At 44.8% G+C, this 25,774-nt stretch overlaps 1 protein-coding gene across 4 annotated transcripts in view; it reads left to right on the forward strand.

Moving 5' to 3' along the window:
* CAMKK2 (calcium/calmodulin dependent protein kinase kinase 2) overlaps positions 1-25,774 on the forward strand; it is a 360,738-nt gene that overhangs the window by 287,490 nt on the left and 47,474 nt on the right. For all 4 annotated transcript variants that reach the window (XM_086943001.1, XM_086943002.1, XM_086943004.1 and 1 more), the window contains exons 9-11: positions 2,301-2,389; positions 7,942-8,141; positions 8,235-8,288. In XM_086943001.1, the coding sequence (XP_086799127.1) occupies positions 2,301-2,389; positions 7,942-8,141; positions 8,235-8,288 (343 nt within the window). The remainder of the gene's footprint in view (positions 1-2,300; positions 2,390-7,941; positions 8,142-8,234; positions 8,289-25,774) is intronic.

Genomic DNA, 25,774 nt, shown 5'->3' on the forward strand with positions numbered 1-25,774 from the left:
CTGGAAGGATGGGACAAGGACCCTCAGGATTGGAATACCAGAAAGTGAGCAGGTACAGCTCAGGAATAGGACAGGATACCCCTCAGGTTTCAGGTCAGGACTGGGTTCACCAAGGCACGACCAACCCCTTACAGCTTCGGATGCAACGCCAGCGTTACCCCCTCTTCTGCACGGAATCCGCCAATAACCCCGATTGGGTTTTCGAAGTTCCCCAGCAAAAGTGCTTCGCCCGCACTTAAGACTATGTCCACCCCTTGGAGTTTGTGGACAGTAAGGACAGAGTGCTCCGCAGCTCTCTGTATCAGTCACCTATGGAGTTCGTAGGGTCAGTGACAGGTCTGCTACTCGGACAAGTCGGACAATTTCTCTATGCTAACTAGACTATTTATACCCTCCTAGGACCCTTAGACCACCCACTAATGTTGCAAGTGACAAAGTCCCAATTTCTGATTGGTCAAGCGAGGAGGTTAGGTCATAGTCACCTCCTAAATTTTAGTTACCATCATTAATATTCAGGTGACAGTATCCACCCCTTACAGTACAGTTCCCAGGGTATACATATGAGAAAGACAATGGAGTTTGTAGCAAAGTGAAACATTGTATATAATTCGAGGTCACAGAGGTGTGCTTCCCATGCGCATCTTGCTTCTGAGGCCAGCTGGCTTGTTTCAGCTTCTGCGCAGTTGGTCTTTCCCACATCACGTGACCGGGTTCGGAAGAGCTTCAATATGGTGTAGCTCCTCATCCCCCGGCCCCACAAATACGCGATACGTGAAAAGTAAGCGAAAACAAATTAGAATCATACGAAAAAAATGATTACACTGTACACCATTAAAGCTTCACTGCACCCCTTACTTTATAATATCTATTGCATTAGGGTTTTAGTGCGAAAAGATAGATATGCAGAAGCAGCATAGGCAAGCAGGGAGCATGGTTAGGAATAAGCGGCCATACTTGCATCACTGCGCATGTACAATACTATCCCTCCAAAATGCGAGTGCGTCACATCACGTGAGTATGACCGACGCATGCGCAGAACGGATTTCTGCGAAGCGGCCATTTCCATAGTGCAAGCATGGTTAGGATGAAAAGACACATAAGCAAGCCTCCTGGGGACACCCGTGTGTTGGGAAAGGAGACGAGAAAATGACGGACAGGTTGGTTTAATATGATTACAAGTTAGGCGAGGTTCTTGATACAGAGCAAGTCGCGGTATATGCGAATCCTTACTCCATCAGTTCTGTAACCCATACAGTGCAACACAGTGTCCCCATTGATCTTTGAGCTTCCATCTGTACCGGTCATCATTCGCGGTCACCTAAAACATATCCGCTGTGGTTGAGAACCAAAGTGACTAGGGCCAAGATTCTCAAAGGTCTAGTTGGGTTAGCTTTACTTTTGTAACGCAACCCGACGCTAAAACCGTTTTGGGAATCACAAAAGAACGGACATAAATATTTGCATTACTTTATGTTAAGGGGGTGTTAACTGGGTGGTACATGGGTGCTCCCATGCAACCACCCATGATTTCTCTGTGCTTTTCCTACTTTGTATGCATGTTGCATTGTGCTGCACACACACAAAGTAGGAAATACTTTTGGACATGTCTAGGCTTAGAATTTGGTACAGGAAGGCTACCCTTCTTGTACAAAACCTATGCTAGACTAAGGCACGCACCCTAGCGATATGGCACTAAGGTATGTGCCCGGCACACGGCTTATGAAATCAGCCCAGCGTTAGGGAGAGGGGAGGAGAGTGCCATATCTCTGTCAATGTGGCGCTCTCCTGCTCGCTCCCTGTCATACATTGCGCTGCGTTGCGTGATATTGTTCAGAACCTGGGTCAGGATCTCACCTCTCTTCCTCCCATGACTCAGTTTGCAACTTTACTCACACCTCCTGCACTCATCGCCCATACTGTTACCAGCCAGTGCAGTGTAAATGTGTAATAAACTCACTGTATGTCATCGATTGATCACAAATCATACCTGTAAATGCACTCCTTCCAACTAATGGCCTTGTGTAGTGTATGTTGCTCTGCACATCATTACTCTTAGAAATAGTATACTGTTCAAGAAATAAAATGTGCATGGACTGTGAAAATGTAAAGCATTATGTCACTTCCTCCCCTACAGGTCATGCCACTTTCATAATACCTAGGCATACTAGTGATGGTAAAGCACCTTTACGCCAAAACTAAAAGAACAATAGAACAATATAGAACAATATAGGTAGGAGGAACATGGTGTCTGTATTTATGGGCGCATATTATGTATAACAAGTATTTTTATTTGATTTCAGACCGGTCATGGAAATTCCCACAAACACACCGCTGACCGAAGACCAAGGGCGCTTCAACTTCCATGACTTGATTAAGGGGATTGAATACCGTAAGCCTGTGCTCTTTCTTGCTTTTCTCACTTACCGCTTGCAAGTCACACTTCAGGGTCCATAACGTCTATCAAGCCTCCTTGCCCCCCACTAGCCATGTTAGCCTATCTTTGAACTCCCACTTCAGCTTGACTTAGGGCGGCCAGATCCCTCCTTGTAGCCAAGACACCATTGTTCCAGTCCTGGGTTTCCTAAACAGAGCAGTCCATTTTAAATGCACAAAGGTTTGGTTGAACAAACAGATATGTATAGCACCCTAATATGGTTCTGGCGGCCTCTAAACACTTATTGAGGGTTATTCTCAGCATATAAGGATCTCTGGTTGTTAATATGGGATTTCTTCCCCTTTAAGAATGTTGAAAAAATATTTTTTAAGAGTAGGCAGTGGTTCCACGGACTACTGCTTACTCTTAAGAAACAAGCATTTGCAATGCAATAGGTCTTGCATTTGCGAGAGTTTAAGCTATTGGTATTGTATATATATATATATATATATATATATATATATATTATTTTTTTAAGAGAGTTTTATATTGCGCAAACTTGACCAGAGTCGGGTATCAGGGCACTTAACATAGCACCAGTTGCATTACATGAGGATACATACATTTTTGTTAGGCACTGGGAGATTAAGTGATTTGCCCAGAACCACAGGATGTTCAGCGTCATTGCCGAGACTCGAAACCAGTTCCCCAGATTCGAGGTCGACCCCCCCCTAGGCCAACTCCTCTCCCAATATGACAATGCCTTTTATTTATCTATTTTGATAATTAACACATAAGTAAAAGGCATGGTCATTTAGTATGTCAATAGCTCAAGCTCTTGTAAAGGCAAGACCGATTTCACTCCAAAGAAGCGGCCGCCATTGTCCCCGGCTGCTTGGAAAGTGAAAGGACGCATGGCAAGCTGAATATTGCAGGAAAGCATGTCGTGCCTGCAGTAGGAGAAACTCATTAAAGAAAATAGTGCTTACCGACTAAATAAGATATACCATGCAACAACAGAAGTAAAAGGGCCAGCTCTCATGGGAGGTTTCAAATGAAGACAAGGCGGTACTAAGGAGGGACTAACAAGCCTATTAACGAATCAGAAGCCAGCATTTACAAAGGACAATGAGGCAAGCCAATGAAAAATATGGGAGTAGAGTGGGCGGAGCTTCAAGTCCATACTCGAATACTGCATGTCTCACAGAGTATCTCATGCGCTTCCCAGGCTCGACCTAATGAATCTTCGAAGTTTCATTTTTTTCTTTTTAAACGCATCCAGTTTTCCGTTAAGGAAAACAGGCTGCATTCAAAAAAAGATTACTTTATTAAAAAGCAATCACAGACATGATGGTCTGCTGACCTCAGCAGCCCACCATCCCTGTGAAGGGTCCAATTCCTAATGGGTTGCAAATTGTGACCTACCTCATCAATATTCATTACGTAGGTTGATTTGCGACCCACTAGATATTGCAAATTAAGCAATAAACATTTCACACATTTAGAATACCCATTCGGAAAAAATTGCTATTGGTAATTCTTATTCTACAGGTATGTACATCTAGCCTAAGTCCAATGACTGTGAACTTTTTTTATCTATTTGCGCTATATTTGTCATGAGAAGGAGTTTCTCAGTTGTACGTCATACGGTGTACAGTGCACCACAGAAATAATTGCCCACACCTTTTCTGTGGGTACAAAGCATGCTTTAGGTGTTTACACCAACTGAATTTAAGGCAGCTGAAACATGCAGGTCACAGACTGTTCTGGACCACCTCCATTTCCTTCACCTACATGCATCACTTTCTGGGTGACACCTAAAATGACCATAAATGCCACAAGCATCGGAAGGCTTGTTTTGGGTCTGAAAATAACTCATGATTTTGCTAGGAACTAGAAGCTTAATTCGCTTCACTATGAAGGTTGAATTTATTCTGAGACTCTTCTCATCCTGCACCATTCTGTAATCACGCTTGACAGTTCACTAATACCAATCCAGACAACAGAAAGAAATGACTCTCACCTCAAAGCTGCTGTCAAGTTGGAAATCTGGCACTTCCCCTGAAATATTATCTACTTCAAGGCCCATCTCTCATTGGTTGTAATACAGAGGGATGGAAGAAGGGTCTTGCAAATACGCACATGCTTTCAGGAATCGTGGACTTCTCTCAGGACACGTGTGAGAGAAACTACAGGTTAATATCAAAATATATGCCATCTCGGGGGCTGACTGTGTGAAGGTTTCTATCAGGGTTACCTGTGAGATATGTGACTCTTAGCCTCAGCTTCTTCTCTGCTACTGCTCCTGACTCCTGCTCTGATTAGATCTTTTTGTTTTCAGTTATCCTCATATGCTGACGATACACAGATCGTTCTATCCATCAAAAACGGTCATGAAAAGGAGGCTGGAGCTCGCTTCCATGACTGTATGCAAGCCATAGTAGGTTGGATGGCTTTAAATTGTCTAAAGCTGAATTCAAGCAAGACTGAGGTGATTGTATTTGGTAACAACCCTCTTATTTGGACCCCGGATTGGTGGCCCTCAGAGTTGGGAAATCAGCCTACCCCAACTCTGAAAGTAAAAATCCTAGGGGTCATTGTGGACAATAGATTGACTTTCAATGATCACATAAGTTCAGTAGTTTCCTCCTGTTTCTGAGTTTGTGAATTCTGAGAAAATGAAACCCTTTCTCTCTCAAACAGACTTTAGGACAGTAGTCACAGTCCTTGTTATGTCACGCCTAGACTACTGTAATGGCATTTATCTGAACGCCCAAAACCAACATTTTAATAGGCTTCAGATAGCCCAGAATGCAGCCGCCAGGCTTCTGACAGGCATACCGATTTTTTTTTAGGTAAAAAGAGAGTTAACTCGGCTACATTGGCTCCCGGTGAAGCAAAGGGTTCGTTTTAAGGCCTTATGGGTAGCATTTAAGGCTCTCAACGGTATTGGCCCTGACCATTTGAGGCAAAAATTCAAATGGTATGTCCCAACCAGGACCCTGCGGTCTAAAGGAGCAAAAAATGTACAGATCCCCACTGTTAGAAAAACCAGCTAGGGAGACAGGAGCTTTATCACCTAAGCGTCTAAGGCTTGGAACGAGCTTCCGTTCTTTCTGAGAAATGCCGGAGACCTTCTCTCCTTTAGAAAGGGTCTGAAAACCTGGCTCTTTACTCATTGAACCTCCTCCGACTATCGCTGAAGCAGAGCTCAGCGCCAGGACACCCTAGGGTAATCGTGAGCTTTTATAAATTTAAATAAAATAACATAACTCCTATTTCTGCACCCCCATACTCCTAATTGCCTCACATTCCTTTCACCCACCAAATTTCATTATACTTACTGTGAAAGTTACTCACTTGCAAGGACGAAAATGGTTACACAGGCAATACACTGCGAAATTTGGGATGTGTGGCCATGAAATTTACCTCACGCTCGACTATGGCTGCTGTACTGCCTCCGGGGTCACCAACTTGTCATAGAGCTCAGAGACATTGCCTTCCAAATAGTTGCCAGAATATGCACCTCTGGGCAGCTATTAGTCACACTATATTAGCCAATCGGATCCGTTTCCAATACAATCACTTGTTAATTGGTAGCCTCATTTCTAGCTGTATGTGCCAGTTTATTCAGTGTGGAGCACCAGATCTGTGTTAGATTATTTACATACTATATTTACATACAATGAACCTAAATGGAGCTCATTTAAATAGTCAGTTATATTACAAATCTGACTTAGAGCTTTACCACTTGGACCTACATTGGACACTGCTTTTGTAACAGGGATTTACGAAGTGACTCTCTTCGGTTTTCCGATGCATACTGCCTAAGCATAGGAAATATGGCTGTCCACCATGGTCATGGCCATATCTCCTAATAAGGTTGCAACAGTCATTCTGTCCCCCACCGTCCCTCCGGGAGGCAGATTGAAGGTTTGCCCCAGTCTCCCTCAAGTTGAGGGGGGTGAGGTCAGTAGTCCCACTAGATACCTGGATATATATTTAAAAAAGGAAACATATGGGAGGGCATGGCCATGCCCCTACCACAACAGTTTGTTTTCACTTCCCTGGGGAGGCAGTTAAAGGCTGCCCAATCTGCCTTCCCCATGGGGCTTTTAGCCCACTAGGCACCAGAGACATATTTATATAAAAGAAAACATAGGGGTAGGGGCTGCCACCATGCACAGGTCCATGCCCCCACTTCTAAAGCAGCAAACAAGTTTTTCGCAAACCACACCGAGACAGACAGAGGGTTTGTCCCAATTTGCCCCTGGTGCGGGAACAGAAAGCCCATTAAACACCAGGGATTTAAAAAAAATTGCCAAAACAAACAAAAGGATGGGGCAGTGTATCCTGACATTGAGCCATACCATCAACCCAGGAGTGACAATAATATCTTCCTGCCCCCTGTTGGCAGATAGGCAGTTTGTCTCAATTGGGGAGGTTGCCCTGAAATCTGCACTCCCGGGGGGCATGTAGAAAGTCCACTAGACACCATGGATTTAGCGTTTGGGGACAAACTAGTCTCTCTGTGACCCCCACATCAAGGGGCAGACAGGAGGTTTGCCCCCACTTTGCCCGGAGGCAGGCTGAAAGCTCACTAAATACCCAGGAATTTCAAATGGCACCAAAATAAACAAAAGGATGGGTCAGCCAACCCTGACATACCTCCAGAACAGAAGGGGCAATAGTGTCTTTCTGCCCTCTCGGGTCAGATAGGAGATTTGTCCCAGTTGGGGAGATTGCCCCAGATCTGCCCCCTGGGGGATAGAAGGCCCACTAGACACCAGGGAATTTGCATTTGGGGCAAAAAAATAGGTATAGGCATCACACTCTGACATTGGCCATACTCCTACCCCAAAATGGACAAACCAGTATCTTGGCTTCTCTGGGTGGCAGTGAGTGGATTTGCCCCATATTTGCTCTTGGGGGGCAGAAAGCCCCTGGATGGCAGGACTATTTATTTTATAAAATAATGGGGTGTGGTCTAACCAATCCTGCTTCAGGCCCCACCCTCACCTCTAAACCCTCAACAGCCTTTCTGCTCCCCTGTTGACTAAAACATCCCCATCCCTATAGCAAGTGAAAGTACATTTGATTCGTTTGGGTGTTGTGGAGATATTAACATTTCCTGCCAAAAAACTGACCTGATTTATCCCTGGGGGTAGCTGTGTTAACTGGGCTTGGCCGCAACCTAGGGACGCATCCCAAACCCATACATTTCTGAAAACTAGACACCAGGAGAAGTTCAGGGTGGTAAGCTTTGCATGACTCCCACAACGATTTCATTCCCACAGTGCCCTCCAAAATTCAGACTCTGCTGAGATCCACAAACTTTCTACCACCTAGCTTTTCCCCACTTGCCCAGATAAAAATGCCAACCCACTTGTGTGAATGGACCTAGTGCCTATGACAGGAACGGATCAAACCAGGCACAGGAGGAGTCCCCACCGTAAATTAATCTAGGTATTAAAGAATCACATTTTTGGTACTGGTTCGTTCTATAAATTATAATCCTTGGTTATCTATTATTTCCCCTTATAATTTTCATGATTTTTTGTTTGCAGTGCACTATCAAAAGATTATCCACCGTGACATCAAGCCTTCCAACCTCTTAGTTGGAGAAGATGGTCACATAAAAATTGCAGATTTTGGTGTGAGCAACCAGTTTGAAGGCGCTGATGCTCTTTTAACGAACACGGTGGGCACACCTGCTTTCATGGCACCAGAGACTCTTTTGGAATCCAGGAATATATTCTCTGGCAAGGTACAACCTTCCTGTCTCACAAATCTAATGTAAGATATGTCCATGGATCACATTGTAATCACATTCTAACATATATTTTATTTTTGACTGAAGGCTTTGGATGTCTGGGCCATGGGTGTTACGCTGTACTGCTTTGTGTTTGGACAGGTAACTACATTTTTATATATTTCAAATCCCACATGTATTATGTATCAAGCCTTTTGCATGTTGAGTTTAAGTGCTATATTTTGTCCTGGGGCATACTATTTAAAAATGTTTGAGTTGTATGGCCCAACAAAAATACTATACATTTTAAGGTTAATTTGTAATGTGTTCATACCTTGTTGAGAACTCCAACTATACAGAATTCTGAAAACCTGCCTTATTAATTTATTAGTAAAAGGGAAAGAATGCATGCAGAGGTTTCTAGCTAGAGGCTTTTCCCAAAGAACCAACCATAGAATCAGCCATTAGTAATTCCATGACAAGGACTAGAGAAGAGCTGTTACAAGAGGGGGATGTTGATACTTCAACTCCCCGGAAAGAAAAAGAGAAAGAAAATGATGGCAGAGATATGGCCTTCAGAATGGTTTTGCAATTTAGCAAACAACATAACCAAATCAAAACCATTATTGAAAAAAATTGGCCCTTGGTTCTGGCAGATCCGATTATTGGGCCTGACCTACCCCCCAGACTTTCCATCACATACTGCCATGGTCCATCCATGAGGGATAGGTTGGTGGACACCAATCCTGAAACCATGGATTCAGTGGATTGGCTGAGAAACAGAAAGGGATTCTACAGCTGCAAAACATGCAAAGCGTGCAAACATGGTATCAACAAAACAGAATATAAGACCCCGTTCTCACTGCAAATCAAAACTGCCCAGATAAATAGAAGGTTTACGGTGGAGAGAGTTATGTTCTCAGATCAGAAAATTGTACAAACACTTAAAAAAGAAACAGAAGATTTTTTCGAAAACAATAAAACAGGAACCTCAAAACAAATAGTTTGGGACACTTATAAGGCCGTATTGAGGGGAAAACTACTTAGTCTTGGTGCACATAAATCAAAGAAGGAGAAACAAGAGATAACAGACTTAGAAAAAAATATAAAAACCCTAGATACTCAAATTTTAACAGAAAAAGATCCAGACAGAAAAGAAGGCTTACAAAAAGACAGACAAAGACAAAAAGATTCGCTAAGTAACATACTAGAAGAAAAATTAAAAACCAAGTGGGAAGCAAGCAAACTGGCAAACCACGAGTATGGGGAGGGTTGTGGAAAATGGCTTGCATGGAAATTAAGAACTGATACGGCAAGAAATAGAGTAAAAACTCTAATAAGACAAGATCAAGATCAGACAAGCCTAACTTCAGCGGAAGGGGAAATTAGAAACGAATTTATGACCTTCTTCTCAAATTTATACACTGAGGATGTCAACCCATCTGAAGAACAAATCAAGAGATATCTAGTAGACATGCCAGTCTTAAAACTGTCGGAAGAGGAGAAGATGGAGTTAAATAAAGAAATTTGACCAACTGAAGTAAAAAAAACAATAAAAACCCTAAAAAAAGGAAAAGCAGCAGGCCCAGATACACTGCCCAACGAGCTCTACTTGACCTTAATAAACACATTAGTTCCACATTTAACAGAGCTAATAAATATGGTTTTTAAGCAAAAGGAAACGATGCCAGACACCTGGAATGATGCTGTAATAACAATCATTTTAAAACCAGGGAAGGATCCCAAAAAATGCGAATCATATCGACCGATATCTCTGCTTAATGCAGATTATAAAATTTTTACTAAAATAATGGCAACAAGATTGGGAAAATTTACGCCTCAACTTCTACATTCAGATCAAAAAGGCTTCACAAAAGGAAGACAATTACACGAATTAACGCATGAACTTATAAGTGCAATAGACATAGCTACGGAAAAAAATATTCCTTTAACACCTTGGCTGCTAGGTGTTTTCCCCCCCTGTGCTGGAAACTGCGCTTAGGCTGCATTCATGACGAGCTCAGCACGTCATCAGCACAGCTCAACTGTGCATCATGACGAGCTGAGCTCGTCATCAGCATCGAAAGGGTTAACAATATTAACAGTCGATGCAGCTAAGGCATTCGATAGAGTGAACTGGTCATTCCTGAACAACATAATGACTAAAAATAACTTAGGGGATTCTTTTCTACACGCAATAGGAGAAATCTATAAAAACCCAGGATCAAGAATTTTGGTTAACGGTAGTCTTACGAACAACATTAAAATTGGTAGAGGCACTAGACAGGGGTGTCCTCTTTCACCCCTGCTATTTAATCTATATATAGAACCCCTAGCAAATCAACTTAGACATTGCAAAGAAATCTCTCCCTTTGAATATCAAGGATGGGAGAAAAAGCTGGCTCTCTATGCAGATGATTTGATGCTATTTACAGATGAATATGTAAAATCCAAGCCAGCGATAGAAAAAATAATCAGCAAATTCGGGGAAGTTTCAGGATACTTAGTTAACCATGCAAAAACAGAAATAATGACATGGAACACACAGTTTGACAGCCCCAATATAAGGGAAGAGATAAGATATCTAGGTATCTTGGTTAATCAAAACCTTAACAAAATAACACAAAATAATCTGAATAAAGTAGCTCGAGAGGTGCGAAAACTGCTTAAAGTATGGTCTAGCCTTCCTTTAAGTTTTATAGGGAGATCTAATATTATAAAAATGAGTATACTCCCAAAATATACCTTCCTTTTTAACACTATTCCTTTGGATTTTAAAAAAACCGAGCTAAAAAGGCTGCAAGGGGAAATAGCAAGTTTCATATGGGCCTCCAAGGGAACTAGAATATCCTGGAAAAAACTTAGGAGGAAAAAAGAGAAAGGAGGAATAGCAAGTCCCGACTTAACAGAATACTGCAGAGCATTTCAATTTAAAAACATTCGGTCTCTTCTTAGAATACACCAATATTACCCGGAACACTTGAAAGGAATGACAGAAGCTGAGGATCATTTTCTTTTCAAATTTGGTCATCAAAAGTACTTCAAGAAAATTAAGCTAAAAGTTCTGAAGGAGGCGGCTAAACTCTGGATACAAATCAGATTGATCTTAAAAATCCCCTATTATAGTGCAATGGCACCGATATGGAACTCTCCCTGAGCACCGGAATGTTTAAAAGATGTCATGGCTACCCCCTTAAAACAACGTAACATCGAATATTGGGGTCAACTTCTGAATGGAACAACATTAATATCATGGGAAGAACTGAATAAGATCTCCAATAGAAGAATATCAAAATTCAAATATTATCAACTAAACAGTTGGGCAAAGACACTACCAAAGTACGATAAAGAAAACAAAACCGTAGAAAAAGAAATGATAAAAATCTTACCCATGAAGAAGGAGGTAGCAAAATGGTATTGGACTTTTATAGACAATGAAGAGGAAAGCTCCCAGATGGCAGAGCAAATCTGGGGAATAGACCTAGCTTCAGAAGACCTAGTAAATATATGGGAAAACTCCATAGAGAAATGTTGGTCAACATTAAAAACAGCGGCAGTAAAAAGAAATCATCTGTACACCCTGCATAGAGCCTATTGGACACCGAAAAAGCTTTCAAAATTTAAAAATGCGGGAATCAAAAAATGCCCTAAATGTGGGGAAGAGAAGGCGGATGATGTCCATATGTTCTGGAATTGCCCATCTTTGAGAACATTCTGGGAAGGAGTTGGTAAGACGTTGAACTCAATATTTCAAAAACATCTAAATGTAAGTACAACTCTTATTCTCTTCGGGATTGATAACACAACGGGGGTAGATAAACTAACAGTAATGGAAGCAAAATTACTCTTTGTACTAATGGTGATAGCCAGAAGGGAGATCTGCATTAAGTGGATAGGTCCTCTTCCCCCGACACATGCAGAGTGGTTAAACTCAGCTATCAAAATAAATAAATTAGACAGAAGGGGAAAAATTAGTAAGAGGTTCAAGTATTGGGAAATCATGGAGAAACATCTGACCTCCGAGGATCGGGCGTAACATACTGTCCTATGATTAATGCGAAAGCGTATTCTGTGTTATGAGTATGATACTCATAGAAGTAGCCAAGGTGGCTAGCTCCCTCCCTCTCGACTACAGATATGTTAATATGTAAATGGAAAAGGTTCTCCTCTGATTAAGCAAGACAAGGGAAAACTCCCAAGTAAAGAGAGACCATTGGGCAGTGACGGTACAAAAAGGAAAGCTTCAGAGGTAGAAAGCAAACTTTCCAAAATACATAATATTTTCGCAATATGAGGATTTAAAAAAAAAAAAAAAAAAAAGACCCCGTTCAGCGACAGAAATAAATCTATTAACAAATTGTTGACCTGTAAAACAGACCACGTAGTATACATTTTAACCTGTCCCTGCAAATTAAACTATGTGGGAAGTACTAAACTGGCAGCACATAAAAGAATTCTACAGCATCTCAGAGCCATCAGTAACCAAGACAACACTTACCCTGTAGCACGACATTTTAAAGGAAAACATTCAGCCAATAACAAGGATCTTACATTTTATGTAATTGATACCATTCCCCCAAGCAGGAGGGGAGGAGACAGGGAAAGTGCGTTGAGGTTACTAGAGACAAGGTACATTCTGGAATTTAACAGCAAACAACCGAATGGCCAGAATGTTACAGAAGACCTACATACCTGTCTATAAACATGACTGGCCCTCGATAGCTATCTGTATGCTTCCACCTTAGAACTATTTAATACAGAAAACAACAAAAAATGGAAAATATATACTTACTGTTCCATCGCCTCTGGGCTCTATACCTCTAAGTCTCAAATATAGCACTTTATATATAAGGGATCATGTCCATAATATAGGAGGAATTATTTGTATATTTGCACATATATGACCATGAAATATGATATTTTTACTGTGGTTTTTAGTACTGTGGTTTTTAGATATGGGATTTTTTTAGACATTGTATTTATATGTATATATTTAATATTTATGTATATATTTTATAATGTAATATTTATATTCATATTCATATTGAACCATACATGTATTATTTATATACAACCTATATTTATTTTTAGGAAATATGGACATAATCTATGAATGAATTTTTTGCACTATGCGGAATATTTTAAGTGTTGAATTTATTCTATTTTTCAATACTTCAGGTTCTTTGGGTATTTTACCAGAATCGAATCATGTCTATACCCATGAAAATCACTTAGACTTTACAATATATACTTCTCTTTATTTGGTCTGATATTAATGTGCAATTCGTGATATAACATCTAGATTTATGGATATTTGACCAAGAGTTTTAAACACCTAGACACTACAGTAGATAATATGATTTAAAATACAATGTATGCACTGTCAACTTACATTCAGGTATTTTATTTCACGCATCACTTTATATTTTTTTAGCACATTTACACATTGTTTTATCAACACCATCAGACATAGAAAAGGACTACTTTCACACAATGATATTCGATCTATCAAATCATGTGGCTGTAACTGTCTATTTATTAAGAATGTGATATGCATTTGCACTTTTATTACTGTTTACGTATTTATACAACATATCGAAGTGTTTACAATATTCAGTACATATCGGTAATATACAGACATGCCAAAGAAGTATGTCCACTATGTCTATTGTTGTATAGGAACACGTGAGCACTATCCCTTGCACTTGCACTTTAAAAAAGAAAAAAGGTTGTTGTACCGTGTCATGTGATCAAGGCTCACCCCGAGCTGAAACGCGTCAGGACCGACCAGGCAACATCGAATAAATCCATTTGGCACTATCTAAGTGGTCCATCTCCGTTTCTTGCACAAGTGAGGATGAAAAATGTATATACATACACATATATATATATATATATATAGTAAAACTTCTATCTAATGTCTATGACAACATGTGACGCACTTACACTTTAAAAATGGGCTGAGCACTATGCATTGTCATGTGATCAAGGCCGCAGGGACGGCCGAAACGCGTCGTGGCAAAGCTGTATTGGGAAAATAAATAATTGAATGCTGCAACAAGCTGGTCCTTGCCTCGTATTTCCACTTGATGGGTGGAGTGCTGCTGCTGCGAGGTATTGCAGATATATATATATATATATATATATATATATATATATATATATGTATGTATGTATATATATCCCCTGTGGTATTATATGTGCAAGTTACAGTGCCACACATTGTTGTCCCAAATTATGTTACACACCAATTATTTTTTATTGTCACAGTGCAGTGCAGTAAAAATGTGTTGATAAATCCAAAAGAAAAAAATATAAATACCAAATTCAGCATACTCCAGGTAAAAGAGTTTTTATTGAAAAAGTTGGTTTGAGAAACAAGTACGGGCCATCATACCTTATTGAAAAATTAACCCTACTCAAAAAGTTCACTAATTGAACCCGAATTGGAAGATTTGTGTAGATTCTAATTCGCAAATAAAACTCAAATCCATGTTCTGGAAGGCACATTGCTGTTAATAATTGACTTTGATTCCAGCCTCCACAGTCCTGAACTGAATCTCTCACCAATTGGAGACTGTCTTTGATAAACTGCATTGGCTGGTTTGCAACACAAACATAGGCAAGGGAAGAAAGGTTAGACATGGGTTGAAAAATATTCAGATCTTCTGAATCTGTGCCTTGCTTTTTAGACAGTGAAGATGTTTGTCCAATTTTTAGGATGTCCAGGAAGATGATGTGCTCCAGGTTGGAAATGACCAGGTTAGTAAGGTAGGGGATGATGGATGACTGATATCCTTTACCAGCTTTGCTGAGATCCTGCACGCAAAGTAAGAGGATGGTGTAAGTTCTGCAATGATATTTTTGGACCGAAGACCATGACCTCTGAGGACTTGCAGGTTAGGGACGTGAGGTGTAACTCAGCAGTATCGGCCTTAAGAGAGAATTCAAAGTATTTTATTTTGATGAGGAAATAAGTCGCACTTTTTGGGGGTTTTCTTGATTCTTTGATGTCTTGAGAGATGGGAAAGATTTCCTTTGCCCACTTTGTGGGCTTGTTCATGTCCAATTTGATGGATGAATTCGTTTCCTTGAATATGTGATATTTTTATGGTTTTCTTTTAGCTCTTAGAGTTGTTAGGTTCAGAGCAGAGAGGTTCTGCCTCCATATTCTCTCAGTGATTCACATAAGTTTCCTCTCCTCGTACAGTTATTTTGGGAACTATCGCAAGAAGGGCGTTTCTGTATTTTCTGTTTTAGTGACGCAATTACGCCTGCTACTTACATCATTGCTTTGGTGCAATGTGCTGTTTGAATAATGGCATTGAAACCCATTAGAACGTTCAGAAGCTCAGTGGCACTCTTGTGTCTTATACTGGACCTTCCAGAGTATCTAAGGTTTCTCTCCCAGATCGTTTATTTTTTCAATTGACGAAAGACCAAATTTTGGAGAAGTGATTTGAAAAGGGTATTACTAAGTGGTCAGAACAGTTTACCATGATAGGTTTTCACTTTTAGGTCAAGCCTTGCAGCGCACATGTGTTTCTTTGCGAGGCTTGATGTAGTCTCTCTGTGAAGTTTGACCCCGCCCATCTCTTGTAATTCGCTCCTTGTATTGCCCCTCTTAATATCTTCCTCTTCTATGGTCCCTTTGTTATCTTTGACCTGCCTTTTGGCTGATTTTTCCACCCCAGCGACTGACACAGTTACATGGATCAGTTAATTTTTCACCACTTGTTCACGTTTGGCTCACTACTTTTTTTTGTTTTCTTTCAGCTCGCTCGCCGCACCTACACCACCTACTGCCCGTTCATGCTTTTGTCGGCACCCCGCCATTTTGCATCTGTGGGATTAACAAGACAAAGCGCCACCCATATTGCGATTCTGTACCAATAGTTTTTTTTGCAGTTTTACATTAGCGCGATTAAGCGATTTGCCCCAAATCACAGGATGTTCGAGCCTCCCTCTATACACACTATGAATGGTATCCCCAGCTGCTCAGTCGCTACTTTGTAACGAGCAACTGCCCACTCAAGTTACCTTGGGCAACTAGATTTTGAAAACCAAAACCTGGGACATTTTAGGTGACAGAGAAGAAGGACTACGCTTTTACATTTGTCATGGGGCAGAAAAAGACTTAAATGGCAGTGCAAGTCAGCACAGAAATACAGACAACGAGGCCTAATTGCTGTTAATTCAGTTGTGTTTTGATAAGAGCTGTAGACTCGTCTTGACTTTGAGCACCTAAAAAACAAACTGGTTCTGTTTGTAGTCGAGCCTCTCTAGAAAAACCAAGTCAGCTAAATGTGTCAAAATCTGCTGGACTAAAATCAGGTGTGTCCCGACAAATTCGGGACGCCCGGTTACCCTAAAGTTACACAATTACTTCCAGGTATAGGCTTGGTCTACATGGCACCTAAAAGGCTTTACATAGGAGCGCGTAATATAAGTGTTATCATCATGCATGCACATACTACACACACTGTACAAGAGCAAGCCTATATGTTTCGTCTCTTACCCTGGCTATGCAATTACTATATGGTAAAGCTGGATTGCGCAGTCATTGCTTGCCAAATATGCTGCAAATTCACATAACGAATGCAGCGTGCACTACACACTCACTACATAGTCAGGTTGAGTACAGTCAGGGTGTAGCCGGGGTGCAAAACACAATAAAACGCTTCTTAGACTAGACAACGGCTTCATAGCAGAAAGACTGCACAATGGATGGCATTGACATGTGAAAGTTCTCCTAGTGTGCAGGGACAGGCTGCAGGCTAACTGCATGTCACAGAAGACTCTAAGGGGTAGATTTACTTTTGCTTCACTTTTAACATGGGAAAAGTGACGCAACAGTGGGGCAAGGGGCTTGTAAATCTGCACCTAAGTATATTCACCGACACAACACTACCAAATTATACACTCGCACCTAAAGAGCAATTAGGGAAAGACAAACACAATTAACAAAGCAACCAGCTATGATTTGCGTTGTAATTGTTTGAGTGATATACATGTGGCTTAATATTTGATCTGTTATTTTACAGATACGATCACAATAACACGCCTTCATCGCGAAAAATCAACCTCTTTAAACTTAATACGCAGGACAGCTTCAATTTGAAGCTCCCATTGTGGGTCCCTCGTCTTAGCTCATTCACATATTTGATCAAAACTTTGGTGTTCCGCATTCAGTACTGAAAATATTCTGCCATTGTTATGTAAAAAAACAGTCCTCCTTCGCTGTAGACGCGCTTTTGCGGTTCCCCTTTTCATTTACTATTTTCATGCTACCGAAACCTCGCACTTTATAAGTGACACATTATTTTATTTCAATAGCTGGATCCGGTGTGCATTATGATTATGAAACCAGTATAATGGACTCCTCTAGTCACATCCCTTCCCCCCATTGCCCTTTCACTGTACTGTCATAATGTTTGAACAGCCATCTTGGAACCTGTTTACCAAGAAAACACACAAGCCAAATCCTAGTAGGTTTCCGAGTACTGCAGACTGCATCGGGTGGTGTTCTACGGAACACGGGAACCTCTGAAGATGCAACTCCCCAAGTATATCATTCCACTTTGGCATGGTCAGCGACTGGCTGCCGCCCCCCCCATCTGAGCACACCAACACCTGACACATGAACATGATACCTGGTTATCTTTGGAAGGCGGGAGGCCGCGGGACCTCCCGGCCGTATTTATTAAGATATGAAATTAAAAGGTTTTAATTGCATGATCAACAATTTATACAAAAATCAGCAGGACATTAGATACAATATTGTCAACAAGTTTGAGAGGCTAACCTTAACAGAAACTCTAATACAGATTGTTTCCTAACCGAAGCTAACATCCTCATCTTGATTTTTGTATACTACATTTCTGGCCATATGGCAAGGTCGCTAACCGGTGTCAGGTCCTACTAGCTGCGCCTTACCTAGTGATGTGCGCATGCGCAGCCGGTCCTGGTAATTACCCGGTCTACGCCGTGAACTCCATTTACCCACTAAAGGAGGGCCCTTACTCTGCGCCATCCAGTGACGTCATAAGTATGCGCGCGCGGGGTGGCTACCAGCCTAAGGAAAGCGTGACTACTCCAACCCGCGCCCCTTTGAAGCACCAGTTACCTTGCCCCTGGAGTTCTTGGAGTGGCCAATGGCCCCTCCCCCTGGACGGGAACCTCCCATGGATGATGCCCGCCCCCTCAGACCTTAAAATAGCTGCTCACCGGTCATGACCTTACCGCATGCCCCAAACCTAATAAATACGACGACCTAGGAGAAAAAATTCTAATGACAACTACTCTAGCTAACACATCAAAACATCAATTTAAAACTACAAAGGGAAAAAAGTCCTAAGCACAATTGCAGTATCATAACATGTTTCATCACAATTCACTAAAAGGGGAAAAATTCCTAAAGAAAGCATCATCAGCATAATATACAAACCAGACACGGATCACTTATGCATATCAACGATCTCAACAAGCACCTACAGATTACACTTAAACTAGACTAAGACAACCTCAATCATTTAGTTCCAGGGATGGTGGGTGGGAAAAACAAGAAGCCCCGAGCGCGGGGCACGACACGCTGTGGGGGAGCGTCCAGGGAGAAGAGGGTCTCCTGGGCGCTCCCCGCTTCTTTATCCCCAAGGGGCTGGGTGGGGGTGGCTACGCCCCCACCCAGCCCCTCCCGGCACGCCCGCCCCTGACCCGGACATCCTACCATGGTATCCGGGTCAGGGAGGGCACCAGCCAATCGGTGGTGGGGCGCGCCCAGGAGGGCACGCCCCACCACCGAGGGGCACAAAGGGAGGGGGCGATCGCCGCGCCGCCATGCGGGCGGGGGGGCCAAGAGCCCCCCCTTTTCACATGGTCAGCGACTGGCTGCCGCCCCCCCCATCTGAGCACACCAACACCTGACACATGAACATGATACCTGGTTATCTTTGGAAGGCGGGAGGCCGCGGGACCTCCCGGCCGTATTTATTAAGATATGAAATTAAAAGGTTTTAATTGCATGATCAACAATTTATACAAAAATCAGCAGGACATTAGATACAATATTGTCAACAAGTTTGAGAGGCTAACCTTAACAGAAACTCTAATACAGATTGTTTCCTAACCGAAGCTAACATCCTCATCTTGATTTTTGTATACTACATTTCTGGCCATATGGCAAGGTCGCTAACCGGTGTCAGGTCCTACTAGCTGCGCCTTACCTAGTGATGTGCGCATGCGCAGCCGGTCCTGGTAATTACCCGGTCTACGCCGTGAACTCCATTTACCCACTAAAGGAGGGCCCTTACTCTGCGCCATCCAGTGACGTCATAAGTATGCGCGCGCGGGGTGGCTACCAGCCTAAGGAAAGCGTGACTACTCCAACCCGCGCCCCTTTGAAGCACCAGTTACCTTGCCCCTGGAGTTCTTGGAGTGGCCAATGGCCCCTCCCCCTGGACGGGAACCTCCCATGGATGATGCCCGCCCCCTCAGACCTTAAAATAGCTGCTCACCGGTCATGACCTTACCGCCACAGGCCAGCATTGTTAACCGACGATCTGGCCTCCCCCTACCTAGACCCAAATCAGCAATCTTGTTTAGCAAAACCCTCTAACCAGGCCCAGATATTGTTAGACCACAAAACATTCCCCGCCTCAGTCAAGTGTACTCCATCCCCTAGGTAATATTGTTCGCCCCAGATACACCCATGTGGAATCGTCTGCAACCGGGGGGCCCGAAAAAGTTTGTCCAATTGCGTGTTGATCCTCTTTACCGAGTGATTCAACGCCCTAACCGAGTCCCCCCCTCGCCACTGCCACCGAGGGATAAGTTGCGACCATACTACCGTGCAACCCGGGCAAGTCCTGGCCACCCACCCCGCAGTGGAGATGATCTCCTCAATAAGGATGCGTCTCCCCAATTTGGCCAAATCATTCTCCCCCAGGTGAAGTATCACCACTGACGGGGGGGCGGGCTGTTGAGCTAAGAGTCCCTGGAAGAAGTCCTTGAACTGGGTGAGACATAGACCCCCTCTCCCGAAGAATGAAATGTCAAACCCCTTTTGCGCAGCCCTTTTTGTACGGTCTCCTGAAAGAAAAACACATTTAGCACGCCTCACATACGAGTGACCCACGATCCAAACCATTTTCTTGTGTTGATCCCGATGCTTGTTCCGTGATGGCGTGGATCGTTGATGCCCGGTGGAGAGTTCCTCCCCTGCGTCACAGGTTTGAGAAACTGCAAAAAAACAAAATAAACCGGGTGTGAGCACCATCCTGTCACAACATGTCAATTCGCACATATCGTTTATAACATTCAGAGGACCATCTCCCAATTTCCTTCACATTTTTAACCGGGAGGCCTCTTGCCACTGCCTCAGTTGCTGCCCCAATCCTAAATGAGTGAGTGCCAAATTCCTTGGGGTCCAGACCTGCCTGTCTGATCGTCAGCTCCAAGACCCTTCTAAACTGGTACCTGGTCAAGGGCGTACCGTCGGCGTGACACAACAGTGCACCTCCCGCCGTGCCCCCTCGCTGTTTATGGAAGATTTCCACATGAGAAACCGGGCAGCAAGGATTGGCACGGGCTCGGTGGAGCACTATGGTGTGACCCCGTGACTCCTGGTCGGTTTTGGATTTCTGAATTGTCACCCACATGGTATCATCCCTGATTTTTACACAGGCCCCTTGTAGGCCGCCCTGCTGATCATGTTTGGACGCTGCTACCAACTCACCAATTCTCAAAGCCCCATAGAAGGCCAGTGAAAATGCAGCTTTGAACAGAAGTACTTCCCACTCCGAGCTACAGACATTGTGCAGTGCCACCAATAAAGATGTCAGCCGTGCTAGCCCAATGGGCCTTCTTTTATCAGCAGGGTGACCCTGTAAACGGCGCCAACCCCTCAAGGCCTTGCGCACCATAAAGGTGTTAGTGGGGTCTCGCATGCCCTTAGCCTGCGCAAAGAAGGAGACCGCCGCCCTATGCTTGCTCGCAGCCGCTACGGAGCGACCCTCCCTGTGCATCCCTTCTAAGTATGCTGCAAAGCTGTCCTCCTGTGCCCACCTATCCTCCCATTCTTGCCCCAAGAAAGTACGGTAAGACAAAAACGCCCCTTCGTAAGCTGTCTTGGTCCTGGGGGCTAAGCTAGCAACCACGAGGTCCTGTAATCTGGGGCACCAATCTGCCAAAGTACTGCCGGGAAGTGAGCCGGAGAGGGGTCTGCTGCAGGAAGATGTTCCCTGAAAACCTGCATTTTAAAGCGAGAGAGGGAGTCAGCTGCATTATTGAGAATGCCAGGGACATGCTTGGCTTTGAAGACCACATTCATTTTCAAGCATTGCAACACAATCTCCTTTATCAGGCGCAGTATGAAAGGACAGCGCGCCCCCTGATGATTTATGCATTCCACCACGGTCATGTTATCTGACCAGAACACCACTGATTGAATACATAGGTGTTCGGGCCAGACCTTCAATGCCACCCAGATTGGGAAGAGTTCAAGGAAGCCAATATTGGTGGTCAAACCCCATGCTCTCCATTCTTCCGGCCATCGTTGGGCGACCCACTTGTTCCCCAGGATGGCGCCAAAACCCAAACTACCAGCTGCGTCTGTCCATAAACCCAACTCTGCTGATGTGGTGGGAGGACCGGGCCACACTACCCTGCCATTGAAACCCTCCAGGAACGCCATCCATATGAGCATATCCTGGCGAACCTCAGATGACAACCTCGTGCGGTGATGTTTCTCCCGTAATCCCCTCATTGCCTGGGCAATGGAGCGTGAGAACGGGCGTGCCATAGGGATAACCCGCAGAGCGAAGTTCAGTTGCCCCACCACCTCCTGTAATTGTTGCAAGGAAACCTTGTGTTTGCGTAGGCATTGTCGCAGCGCTGCTCTAAATCTAGACACTTTGTCCTGGGGCAACCTGAAGCATCCTTCCACTGAGTCAATTTCGATACCGAGAAATTCCAAGCAGGTGGATGGCCCAAACGTCTTCCCCGGCGCTAGCGGGACCCCAAAAGCCCGCATGAGCACGCAAAATTCCTGCAGTGCCCAGGCACACTCCTGAGAGCCCGCCGCACCTAAGAAGAGAAAATCATCCAGGTAATGCATGACCTGCTGATGGCCCGTCGCCTGTCTCATGACCCATTCTAGAAAAGAGCTAAGCGTCTCGAAATATGCACATGATATGGAACAGCCCATGGGCATGCATTTATCCATGTAAAACTTGTCTTCAAAAGTGAAACCTAGGAGATGATGATCAGCTGGGTGGACTGGGAGGAGACGGAAAGCAGATTCTATGTCTGACTTTGCCATCAGGGCCCCTGGCCCCAGGGCACGCAACAGGTCGACCGCCTGGTCAGATGAGGCATATTTTACACTACAAATCGTTTCATCAATCGCATCATTCAAAGACGCTCCTCTGGGCGCCGACAGGTTGTGGATCAGTCTAAACTGGCCCTTCTCTTTTTTGGGAACTACTCCTAGCGGTGAACACACAAAATTGGGGACGGGTACCCTCACAAATGGGCCAGATATCCTGCCCAGAGACAGTTCTTTGCTAATTTTTGCCGCCACCACTGTAGGGTTGAGTTTCACTGACAATTGATTTTTGCAATGGGCGCTACCTGTGTACCCCCCTGCCGGGATCCTAAAGCCTTGGGAGAAACCTTCCTGAAGTAGTGTGGCTGCTGTGTGGTCCGGATATCTATTTAACCATGGGATCATTGCCAGAACATCTACAGGCGTGGGGGGACCCAACTTGTTTGTACTACACTGGCTTTCCTCTTCCCCTCTGACCCTGATTGCCCTGCTTGGACCTGCAAGATGCTTCTGGGTGAGAGGGATGACCACAGGCCCCACATGCATGTTTAAATCTACAGGTGCCCGGGGCCCTTGTGCAGGTGCGCCTATTAAAATCCCAGCACACCCCTTTCTTCTCTGACCCGCCGCCCCTATTCCTACCCGGGACCTCACCCGCTTGGGGTGGCCGAAAGGGCTGTTGAGGTCTGGCGGAAAAAATCTTGACTGCACTGGTGGACTGATGGGGGGGCCAGCTCTCTGAGAATTGCTGATGCCATGACATAGAGTCAACCTTGTCCCATGTCAGTGATGGATTAAATTCCAAGGCTTTCCTGAAATTGACATCATACCCTTTCCACGCATCCCCAGAGTACTGTTCACTCCACCCCACAATCCTGCTCTGATAGCACGCTAATGGCGCCTGCACATTGGGGGGTCGTTCAGCCTTGATAGCTGTGAACACTGCGAAAGCCCTGATCCAGTTAAGCAGAGTTTCTTCCACCCTAAATCTAGAACACTGTGCCCTCCATTCACTTGGATGCATCCACTCCTTTAGCGTCTTTGCATGCTCCATTTCCCTATTATCAAGCAGTAATGAATAAATGTACACATATTTATCGGCCCAAATCATCTCCTTCACAGTCTGTGACACATGTTGTGCTAAATTCTCACTCCTGGAGGGTATAGAACCATCTCCCAAGAGAGGCAGTGCCACCTCCTTACCATTTCCAGGCACCTGGGCCGGCTGCCCACCACCTCCGTTCGGTTGGGCGAGACTGGAACCTGCGAGGGAAGAAGATGAGGCCACTGCAGTACTGTCAGCCACTGCTGCAGATTTAATCTTTTCCACCAATTTTTCCGCTTCTGCGGCATGATCTGACGAAGCCGGTAACACCCCCCCCTTCTGCAACCACGGCATCAAGGCCGTTATCTGAGATACCAGTTCCGGGGGGATTGAGTCTAAATTGCCTGTTGGGACTGCCGGCGCCACCGGGGGCATAACCGGCGGCAGAGGTGTGGGAGGCAAGGGCGCTGCCGGTGGCGGTAAACCCGTAAGTGGGGTGGGAGCCACGGGTGAAGGGGCAGGCCCGGCCGGGGTGGGCGCTGGGGGATTGACAGGGGCTGGCGCTGCAGGAATAGGAATAGTTGGCGTAGGTGCCGAGGCGCTGGAGCCGCAGGAACAGGTACAATAGGTACTGGAACTAACGGCTCTGGGGGGGGGGGGGGGGCAGTGTACCTGGGCTTCTTGGCCTTAGACCTCTTAGGCGGGGTAACAAAATCCCCCCTTTGCAAGGGGGCTGTCCTCTGGCGAACAGGCCTACCCGATGGGCCAGGAGCCTCATCAAACCTCTCATTAAAGCGAGCCTCTAATTCATCAATTTTCCCCAATCGCTTGTTAATGTTGCTCATTTCAAGCATCATGGTCTGCATCATAACCTCCATCCTGGACCCTCCTTTACCACCTCTTGGCCCTGGCATGTTCAAAACCACCAAGGATTGCCTACACTCCTAATGATACACTTTTGCGTACTCGCGCTATGTACCTTCACCAGATGGAGGATGTCCAGGGGGCTGTAAGCACCATGCAACGGCGGCCGCAACACCACCGGCTTATCCGGCTATGTCAGGGGTGAGTAAACCTAGTGTAGACCCACCCGGCGGCAACCAGGAGCGATGAAATGCTAGCCCCCCGTTCTCCTCTTACCGACCAATCCCACGTGTTCCGCGCCGGTATTGCGACCTACTCCACGTCCTCGAGTTGATCAGTCAAAATGCAGCATTGTTTTCTTTGATTGCCTGTAATAGAAAATGTATTAATACCTGGGAGTACGAGTCAGGAGAGACCTTTATATTAAAGGTGGTTGGACTACCTTTTTGTCCACAACCCTCCAGCCTATCTCTGCCTGTATGCCCCAACAATTGAAAGCACCCCTGATGCCTATTTGTACAGTTCCCACAATGCAACAGACATACCAGATTGGTCACTTAAAACAATTTAAATCAATATGAATCAGACCGAATTTTCTTCAAATTACTCGAATTCAACAGATAAATGCACCCTTTCCCCCTCTTCTACCATCCAAGTGCTGCCTTGGTCTACCCTGCTTCACAACCTAAACAGCTCACCCGAACGGCCGGCCAATTCAGTTCACCTGGAAGGCGGGGAAAAAAGGACAAACAGATCAACAAAGACGCCCGTGTGAGGAGCGGAGGCACAGAATTAGTCAATCACCGCTCTGGGTCTCCCATCCATTGGCTACCCTGATCGACCCTGCTTCGCCTCTCCTTTCACGCGATGCGCTGGTGAAACAGATTCCCGCCCGATTCTTACTGCCGGCGGGATGCCCTAGAAGTGCAGCACACAATAGTTTAGGCGACGCGGGCGTTGTAAAATTACTAACAATATCCGAAGTGCCCACGAGCACCCACACTCCTCCACGAAGCCGGAATACGGCTGAAAGGCTTCCGGCCCCCACTCCGCCCCGACAAATACCTCTATTCCTGGTCAGAAGGCTGTAATCGGTGTAACCGCCGCTTGGACCCTGAACAAGCTGCCACTGCTACTTGCTGACGCCGGCCGCACTCCGCTCCGACCGACTATATTCCTCAATCCGCCGGTCTGTCGAACACACTTCGGACGACCTCCGCTGCTGTCCTGTGACGAACCGACGGCCTGGAGAGGAAAGAAAAACACGAAATGACAAAAAACAAGAAGCCCCGAGCGCGGGGCACGACACGCTGGGGGGGAGCGTCCAGGGAGAAGAGGGTCTCCTGGGCGCTCCCCGCTTCTTTATCCCCAAGGGGCTGGGTGGGGGTGGCTACGCCCCCACCCAGCCCCTCCCGG

The sequence above is a fragment of the Lissotriton vulgaris genome, chromosome 11 (assembly GCF_964263255.1).
Source record: "Lissotriton vulgaris chromosome 11, aLisVul1.2, whole genome shotgun sequence".
NCBI lineage: Eukaryota > Metazoa > Chordata > Amphibia > Caudata > Salamandridae > Lissotriton > Lissotriton vulgaris.